The 10,182-nt window shown below is 34.5% G+C and overlaps 1 protein-coding gene and 1 non-coding gene across 2 annotated transcripts; one reads left to right on the forward strand and one right to left on the reverse strand.

Annotated features, from left to right (window-relative positions):
- Positions 1–3,814: 3,814 nt before the first annotated feature.
- LOC117277209 (U6 spliceosomal RNA) lies at positions 3,815–3,917 on the reverse strand. The gene has a single exon (XR_004507489.1). It is a non-coding gene; the product is annotated as a U6 spliceosomal RNA (small nuclear RNA).
- Positions 3,918–4,818: 901 nt separating this feature from the next.
- LOC104097929 (NAC domain-containing protein 7-like) lies at positions 4,819–9,938 on the forward strand. The gene is made up of 4 exons (XM_009604549.4): positions 4,819–5,157; positions 7,585–7,766; positions 7,883–8,154; positions 8,973–9,938. The coding sequence occupies exons 2-4, from the start codon at positions 7,604–7,606 to the stop codon at positions 9,576–9,578; spliced, it is 1,041 nt and encodes a 346-aa protein (XP_009602844.1). The 5' UTR covers positions 4,819–5,157; positions 7,585–7,603; the 3' UTR covers positions 9,579–9,938.
- Positions 9,939–10,182: the final 244 nt, after the last annotated feature.

Genomic DNA, 10,182 nt, shown 5'->3' on the forward strand with positions numbered 1-10,182 from the left:
ACTGACTTTTGAGAATTTGGGTATTATATGAAGGACTAATTCAATAAATTTTGTTTTAATTTAAAAAAGTCTTTGGGGCTTACTCCTCACTAAAAAAACGCGCCTCGAACGCCCCAAACGCCCGGGCGTACGCCCCAAATTGCTGGGTGTACGCCTCTTGAGACTTTCGCCCCACGCCATCGCCCCGGGACATTTTTGGTACGCCTCACCCTGGGGCTTGCCCCAGAAACGCCTTTTAAAACAGTGTTTAAGACTCCCCGTATGTGCTTTTACTGTTTTATGACTTGCGGGGATGGTTGATTTGATTTTGAAAGGATTCGGGTTGAATTCGAAATACTTAGTTCCTTAATAGTGGCCTAAGATGGCCAAGTTTTACTTGAGTCAATATTTTGAGTATCTTATGGTTCCAATAGGTACGTATTGGACTTGGGCATGTGTTTAGATCGAGTTTCGGGGTGATTCGGGAGCATTTCGGTGCTTAATGTTAAAAGTTGGCGTCTTGAAGGTTTTAGAGTTTCTTAAATTGGGCTTGAAGTAGACTTTGGTGTTATCGATATCCGTTTGGGATTTCGAGCTTGGGAATAGGTTCGTATGGTGATTTATGACTTGTCAAATAATTTGGCATCATTCCGAGTTGTCTAAGTGGGAATCGTCGCGTTCGGAGCTAGTTGAAGATGTTTGAAGTTTATGATTAATTTGGTTTTAGGGTGTGATTCTTAGTTTCAATGTTATTTTATGTGTTTCAAGCCTTCGAGCAGGTCCGTATTATGTTTATGAACTTGCTGGTGCATTTGGACGGGGTTCTGGGTGGCTCGATTTTGTTTCGGACCACCCGGAGTTTCGTTCGCATAGTGGAAGGCCAGCTAGGGAAGGGTCAGGCTGGTAGCCTTCACGTTCGCGAAGAGGAACTCGCGTTCGCGAAGGGTAGGCCATTTTAGCCTTCATGATCGCGAGGCTCCTGTCGCGTTTGCGAAGAACATTTTATGGGCCCTTGACAATTTTGCCTTCACAATCGCGAGGGACCTTTCGCGATCATGGAGAAGGACCACTGGGCAGAACATTTAATAAAAATCGGGACTTAGGCTCATTTTCTCTCATTTCACTTTGGGTTGGCCGATTTTGGAGCTCTTGGAGAGGGATTTTTCACCTAGCATTTTAAGGTAAGTAATTTTTACTTAACGTGAGTTTAATACATAGATTATGGCTAGATTTTAACATGTAAATTAAAAAAATTATAGGATTATATTGAAAAATCTAGGTTTTAGTAAAAATGGGATTAGACCATGAAATTAATTATGAAATGGAGTATAAATTATATATTTGAGTTCGTAAGGTTATGGGTAACATTTATCTACAAATTTTCAGAATCCGAGCATGTGGGCCAGGGGGTGACTTTTAGAGATTTTCCAAACTGGGTTGGGTAATTACTCTGATAGATAAATTATGAACTTTGGAGCTCATATTGATTAGTTTATACGACCTTGGTTAGTCTCGGATTGCTCAACATCGATTTAAGGCAATTAGTATGGTTGAAGAACCGGGTAGTGAACTTGCAAGTGAGGTAAGTCTCTTGCCTAACCCCTTATAGGGGGGAATTAACCACATAGGTATTTAAATTATGGGTGTTACGTACATACGAAGTGACGAGAGTCTGTATGTAGCTAAAACCATGTTATGTTCGGTAGACATAGGACTTTATCATGTAATATTTGTATTATTTGAACCCAACTTGTTAGTTTAATTACTTGTATTAATAAGTAAAATTTGATTAGAGATTATGTTAGACCGAGCTTCATTACTTTGAGTCTTGGCGGAATATTCGATTGTTAATAAAAAAATTATACTCCTTTATGTGCCTATCTTGGTGTTGTAAACGTATGTCCCGTAATCCGAAGAGTTTCCTTATTCTTGTGGATTGGGCGGAACACCTCGGCAATATTTATATATAATGAGATGCATCCATGGATCGGGTCGTACAACTTCGGTAGTGTATGTACACGGTTATTATGGATCGTACCGTACGACCTCGGCATAACTCGTGCGTGATGTTACTAGGAGTCCGATTATACTTGATATTTCCTTCATGACTTGAGAATTCATAACTACTTGATGGCCTATATTTGTTGAAATCGGAAGGTGATATTCGGGAATTTTAGATTGGTGTTTTGATAAAGAATAACTTATTTATTGCTTTTTATTCTATTATTACTGTTGTATTTCATGCTTAGCTATAATTCTTGCACTTTATTTATTGACCTCTACTAAGTGTCAATGTCGACCCCTCGTCACTACTTCTTCGAGGTTAGACTAGATACTCACTGGGTACGCGTTGTTTACATACTCATCTGCACTAATTGTGTAGGTTCTGAGGCAGGTACATCAGGTGCCATTCGGACGCCCATCCCTATTACCCCGATACCTAGTGGTGGGCTGCTCCTAATACTCCGTTCTGCAGCACCCGGAGTCTCCTCCTTGTTGTATTTATTATTTCTGTCTATTTTATCTCAGACAGTAGCTATAAGAGTTTTGTATATTCTTCTAGATTCCTCATGCACTTTGTGGCACCGGGTTTTGGAAGTTACTAGTAGATGATTATGAATTTTTGCCTATTAATATCACCATTTCGCTCTTATGTTTTATTTATGCTTTATATCACCATAGTCTTCCATACTTATTTTCTTTGTCAAATAAAATTCATGATTTTAAAAGTGATAAAATAATTAATTAAATAGATTAGTTCACCGTTGGCTTGCCTAATGGCGATGTTGGGCATCATCACGGCCTATAACAGGAATTGGGTCGTGACAATTTCCTTCACGATCAGCTCAAATTTTAATTTGATATTACTTCTTTAACCAACACTAGCACATTATTATCAATTTTTAATACTTAAAATTTCATCAAAATACTATTTGATCCGGTGCGTTAATATTATTATCAATCTTTAATAAATATTTTTTTCATAAAATATTTTCCACTACCAAAAAGGAAAATATATTTTCAAAAATAAGTTATTTTTTTTAAAATAATATTTCAGAAAATGTCTTTTTTCATACCAAATACACCCTAAAAATAAAAATATGCCTTTTTTTCACAAGGCTGCATCAGCTGATCCAAGTCTAGGAGATATGTAGCAGCTAGCAGAAAATGTGTTTTTACAAATAATAGCCAACATATTGTCTAGTATTCTAAAAATAAATTTTTTACTTTTACTTGTCATTTTAGCATATTAAGAAAAGACAATTTTTTTTCCTTGTTATACTCACATTATTAATTACTCATTTCAAATTATTTTCTCAAAGTTATTTAAAAATATAAATCAATTAATATGGGTATCATGGTAAATTATATACTTTATTATTATTTCTTAAGGGGTATGCAAATATTATTGTGGACAAGTAAAAGTGAACGAAGTATAAATAAGGCTGTATAATGATGAGAGTCGGTGGTGGTGCAGGAAACGTATTGGTCACGGACAATCAGAAGCTGCTCCTCTTCAATCATGTTCGGACACAAAGTATATTATTTGTAACTCAAACTTATTAGTACCTATTATTTGCTGACATTTCCTTCCTCTTTTCTTTCTTTTCTTTTTACAAAAATTATTGTCAATAGTTCAACCAACATGACATGACTGGAAGTAGCATGCGTTTATTACCTCCCTTTTCCTGAAGTAGCAAATTAAATGTAATACGTATTGAAATTCTTTTAAAGATTCCTAAACGTTTCTACCATAGGATATGCTTCATACTCTTTGTTCCTTTTTCTTTTTGGATGCATAATATTTCTATGCTTTACTCCATTTATTTTTTTAAAAAAATTGATCCATTTTACGATTTGTGCATGTCATCCTTGCACAAGGGTCATGCTAATCTTCTTTGTATCATTCCAATTTTATTTGATGTCCCTGAAGGAACATGCTTTACTCCATTATGGTTTTAGATGGTTTCATCTGGCAAAATCAAATTAATTCATTAGCAACTTAGTTGAGGTGTTAACTTCTTAATTAACAGACTCGCTAAGTCAAATGATTTTCTAGTTTTTCATTAAACTAACAAGAGTGATCAATAACATAACATAGGGCAATGTGTTAATAAGTTGAAAAACGATAGTGCAGTGAATTGAAGCTCCATAGCCATGAAATATCTTCGGAAAAGAGCGAAGAGTGAATGAATATAGCTTGTTGGTGCAGCTGGTCCCAAAGTAGCTGAATTTTCAGTAGTAGTAATAGAAAAGAAAGGGTTGGGACTAGGATTAGAAAGGATATTGTTGGCCACTATTTGAGACATCTTTTGCCCCTTTTAGACAAGCAATGGTCCTAACTCGTAAGCATTTATGTGTAATTATATTATCTTATAAATAAATAACATTCGTGCATAGAACTCAAATTCTTTAATTTTAAACGCATTCTTTTTTAATAATGTCTAACCGTTACTCATTTTGACGCCCCCGTTTACCTTCCTTTTTTTTTTTTCAAAAAAGATCCAAAGAAGACTCAGTTCATCATTGAAATGGAAATAAAACAATATTCTCTTCAGACTCTATAGGCTATAACAAAATTAAAAGTAATTAAGACAAGAAAAGGAGGTCTCAATCAATGGCGGGTGAGTGGTGGCAGTTGGCCACACGATGCTTCTGTCTAATGTATGTATACAGTCATATTTCTCTTTCTACCAATTTTGCGCCACCTTTTATCGCGCCCCGGAAAAGCTTTCCCAGCAATTTAGCGAGACAATGAAAGCATATGATCAAATAAATTAAAAAGTGTAGTTACTAACAGATCCTTTTCATCATTAGGGTTTACTTATTTGTTTGGTGGGGTGGGCTTTATATAACCCTTTTTGTTCATTCTTCTTCCATTCTCTTTGCCCCCTCTTTTCCAATATTTTTCTTCTTCCCCTTCTCTGTTTTATTTATTCTGTCCTCGGGATCTGGTCCTAACGACAGCCAAACTCAAAGTCTCCAGTTCCCGAGGATACAAATTTGAACTTCCTATTTTTGTTTTTTTGTCTTTTCTACAGTTTCCTCCCACTGCAGTTGCACCCTTTTCTTCTTCTTGGAGATCGCCAACTCTTGTCTTCCCTGCCACTTTGATTCTGTGCTGGCAAAAAAGATTGACTCTGCTTACTGCTCAGATCTGTGCATTTGGAAATTTAGGTTTGTTTCATCTAAGAACGTCTTGCTCCTTCCCTTTCTATTTATTTTTTCTTTTTCTCTATCTATATGATTCAATTATAAATATTAATGCGTCATATTATATATGATAGATATTTCTAGTGAGATTTGTCCCTAAAAATCTCCTTCTCTTTCTCTTGCATGTGTGTTTTGTAATTAACCGTCTGTTTGTTTAAAATTACTCTTAATACAAATGGGAGCTGGGACGACAAAGGAGACAGTGAAAATTGAATCCACCCATGTGTTGTGTGATAAACTCACAGTGATACCTTTAGACTATATATAAGTCTTGGTGGTATGTGAGTTTGAATGGTTTGTCTTAGTAGTCTTAACTATGGGTTTTTCAAAGCAAAAAATCTTGCTTAGGTATTAAGTGTAAGTAACGACATGTATTAATGAGCTCATTGGTTATAATAATAATATATGTGATCTAGGAAAAATGTTGTCTGCGTTTGTGGAGATTGGACATACGAACAAATTATTACTGATAATCTTGAAAGGAAAGTAACTCGTTCGTGGTGATTTCTCTTGCTTCCATGCGTCTCCAGTGATATTACAGCCTAAATGATAGTAACATCATCGTAATTATTACCCCAACACTATATGAAAAGCGTATGTCACAATAACTAATTAATTCCAACATTTCTCTTTGGTTATTTTAGTAATGACAAGACCATATAGTTATAAATGGATTATCGAATTGGATCTTATATTTAATTTCTTCTTATTTTTGGACAACAAAATGATATATCGTACTATTATCCTTGAGTAATTTCACAAATCCCTTGTTGTACCATTTTGACGATGATTTTATTTTGTTATTCTTTTCCATGACTTCTTAAATTAAATCGACAATAAAACATAGTTAAAGAATACGGTAAACAACAACCTAAAATTATCATTTCACAAAACTATAAGCATACATTAGATTATGCTTATCGTAAGGCAAGAGTGGACTCAATTTCAATAAGATCCACGCACTCGTGAGGTGATCATGCAAGACATGGCGCGACTTCAGATCTCCGAGGACATGGCTCTGGATAGGAAGGGGTGGAGGTCGAGCATTAGGGTTGTAGGTTAGGGTTGTTCCGGGGGCGGGACTGGCCTGTTGTTGTTTCGTGGGTTGTTAGTGGTTTATGTAGTTTTCTCACTATTTTCCATGGCAGTATTATTGTTTATAGTTATTGCTTTTATATCTATTTTTCTATTTCTTAAGATACTGTTAATATTTTTTATCTTCTATTGTTGTCACTGACCTATTGTCTATTGTTTATTTTTCTTCTTCTCGAGCCGAGGGTCTTTCGAAAACAGTCTCTCTACCCCTCTGGGGTAGGGGTAAGGTCTGCGTACACTCTACCCTCCCCAGACCCCACTTATCGGATTATACTGGCTTGTTGTTGTTGATCTTGTATCCACGCACTCGTAGTGTGAAGTCTGAAGGAGTTTTATATTACATTTCGAATTAATATATACTATTGTTCTTTGTTCCATTTTACTTAATATTTTGGTGGTTTTCTCAATTGTTTTTCGTCATTAGCTTGTTTTGCTTTCTTCATGTGGATGTTAATTTGCACTCCAGTGACTATGAAGTGTAAAAAGGGGGAGGCAAATGAATCTCAAGATAACGATTGCTGGAATTAATTGAATCTGTTTGGCTAATTTTTGCATGCACTATTCAAGAGTCGTCCTTTCTTATTTGAATCTGATGATATACGAGAAAATTCCCTGTTAAATAGTTTGCGCATATTTTTTATCAAATGTGGAGGATCTTGATTTCTATAGTATTTTCACTTTGATCAGTTTTTTTTGTTAAAAATTGCTTGATCAGAAAAAACCAAAGAGCAAATTAAGTGCTACAGAACCAACAATGAAGGAAATCTCTTTAGGCACCTCATATCTGACAGAGTTTGAGCAAACTAGTCAAATTGTTTATTACTCCTAGCTAGTGAATGTTTCTGCCCAAAACCACCTATATTTTAATAAACTCTCTGAAAATTTTGCCTCGTTAGGTAAAAAAAACACAACGAGATAAATTATCATTGGCGTTCTAGGGGTTTTCTTCTATAAATATGGTGGGGAAGTAAAGGAAAAAGGTCAAACTGATTTGCAATTTTAGGTGAAATATATATTTTCAGTTGTTCACAAGAAAGTAAAATATATCTTACTTTTTCATTTTCTTAAAAATAAGTAGGTGGAACCATCAATATGAGGAATTTGCATAGACTTCAATTTCGTTGCTAGAGCACTATCTATCCGGAAACTCGTATTATGTGCATGTTCTATTCAAATTTCTTATAACCTGAGCAATAAATATGAAAAGAAAAAAGAAACAGAAGTTTGAAAGATTTATATTCTACATTTGATCATACAATTGGAGTGTAATACTGATATTTTTTCGTGAATATGCAGGCTATACATTTGAGTGAAGATGATGAATTCTTTCTCACAAGTTCCTCCAGGTTTCAGATTTCACCCAACTGATGAAGAACTCGTCGATTATTACCTTAGGAAGAAAATCACCTCCAGAAGGATTGATGTTGATGTTATTAAAGACATAGATCTCTACAAAATTGAGCCATGGGATCTTCAAGGTACAACTATATATATATATATATATATATATATATATATATATATATATATATATACACACACACTCACAAATAAAAGGTATGATCACTCACAAATTTAATAAAATTGTCAACAGAATTATGCAGAATGGGCACAGAAGAACAAAGTGACTGGTACTTCTTTAGCCACAAAGATAAAAAATATCCAACAGGAACAAGAACAAATAGAGCAACAGCAGCAGGATTCTGGAAAGCAACAGGAAGGGACAAGGCTATTTATTCTAAGCACGACTTGATTGGCATGAGGAAGACCTTAGTCTATTATAAAGGGAGGGCTCCAAATGGACAAAAATCTGACTTTATTATGCATGAATACCGACTTGAAACTGATCCAAATGGTGCTCCTCAGGCAAGTTCCCTTCAAATAAACTCCACATAGTTAAATGGATTAAAGTTAGATACATCGACGCTATAAAAATATTACCTTATCATCAATGTAGTTAGTATGTGATAGTAAATTAGTTATTGTTTTTACTAAGTTATCAATTAATATGCTTTACATAGAGATTTACTTGTAATTATATTATAAATGACCTGATTATGTAAAAGATCGTTTGGTAGGGTGCATTAAAGAAAATAATGTATGCATTAGTTTGATATTACTAATCAATTGTTTGGTATATATTTTCAACATATGTATTACTAATGCGAGTATTAGTTATACAACATATTTGGTATTATCCTATGTATAATTAATACATAACAAACCATGGTATTAGCAATACCAGTGCTATTAATGCATGCATTAGCATGGTTAAAGACACAATTATCCTTAAAGTCCGATCCCTAAAAGCTAAAGAATATGGAGGGCATTTTTGTAAATAACTAATTTTTATGCAATGCTTTTTAATTTTTAATGCACCATACGAAACAGTGAATAAGAAGTAATCTCTGCATAACTAATAATGCTTGCATTATTAACGCATGCATTAGTAATCCCTGCACTATTAATACACCTTATTTAGCACTATTAATCTTATACGCCCTACCAAACGATCTCTGAGTGTTTTTACCGCGTAAGTACTTAAAATTTTAAGGACTTAAGTTTTAACAATGTATGGTGTACTTAGTGTGTGACTCGCTGGTATAGTTTAACCTGGATATAGTTTAACCTTTTATAGTACGTTAGTTGTCAAATTACTAATCAATGGTTATCTACTACAATAGGACGAAGGATGGGTTATATGTAGAGTGTTCAAGAAGAAAATAGCAGCTATGAGGATGGATACTAGTGAGCATGGCTCACCAATTTGGTACGATGATCAACTTTCATTCATGCCTGACAATATGGACTCCCCTAAGCCACCGTACCCTCACTCTACCATCACTACTTATAACAACCACTATCCTAATTACCCTAATTGTAAGAAGGAACTCGATAATTTGCACTACCAAATCCCACCTCATCAGCAATTTCTTCAGCTTCCTCTTTTAGAAACTAATTCTAAACTTCTAGCAGCAGCACCTTCTGGAATAAGTTGCAGCTCAATGCCAATATTTGGCATTAATGTCAATCAAGAACATTTGCATCCTACGTTTGGAAACAACATTAATAGAGGTTGTACTAATGACCAAGTTGAAGATCAAGTGACCGATTGGCGAGTTCTTGACAAATTTGTAGCATCCCAACTTAGTCAAGAAGATGAGAATAACTATTCAAATGCTAGGGGCGACGACTCAAATTTGATGGTCAAAGTTTTGGACAAGCAAGAAATGGCTCCAGAAAATACCTCCACGGCATCCTCCAGTTCTCAAATTGATTTGTGGAAGTGAAGTGAAATACACCTAAGTGATGGTATATATACTCATGATTAAAGAAAGTAGAGTACATTATTGATTGAAAAATATCTGAAGATTATGTGTACATAATAAATGTATAGAAACTGTACGACATTTCTAATTGTATTAAGTTAAGATGACGATTAACTGATAGTGATGGATGAAGCGCTATATAGGTCTATCTTGCAGCTGGCTGTCGCTGTATGGAGTTGTAATTTGCAGCATTGACATTGTGTAAAGCATGGCTATCGTTGTTATGGTGTCATAGCCATTGCTTTGTTTATGTAGTATAACCCGGCGGATTATTTCCCGATGTTTAAATGTTATTAAGTGATATTAGAGTAATAATTATAATATGCACTCTCCTTAAATTTTATTTATAACTTATATATATATATATATATATATATATATATATATATATATATATATATATATATATATATATACTGGCATTGTAAACGTTTTTACATAATTATCACAGTGTCTGCCTTATAATTTTTAACCTGGCCGGCCGGTATCCCTACTTCCCATTATTTAGTCGTTTCCTATAAACAAAGCGAGAAAAATTATTTCCCCTTCTCAAATTGTTATAAAT

This window comes from Nicotiana tomentosiformis, chromosome 5 (genome assembly GCF_000390325.3).
Source record: "Nicotiana tomentosiformis chromosome 5, ASM39032v3, whole genome shotgun sequence".
Classification (NCBI taxonomy): Eukaryota; Viridiplantae; Streptophyta; class Magnoliopsida; order Solanales; family Solanaceae; genus Nicotiana; species Nicotiana tomentosiformis.

Coding starts and splice junctions, on each gene's coding strand:
- LOC104097929 (XM_009604549.4), top strand. CDS start 7,604: ATGATGAATTCTTTCTCACAAGTTCCTCCAGGTTTCAGATTTCACCCA. Junction 7,767..7,882: donor TGAGCCATGGGATCTTCAAG/GTACAACTATAT, acceptor AATTGTCAACAG/AATTATGCAGAATGGGCACA. Junction 8,155..8,972: donor ATCCAAATGGTGCTCCTCAG/GCAAGTTCCCTT, acceptor CTACTACAATAG/GACGAAGGATGGGTTATATG.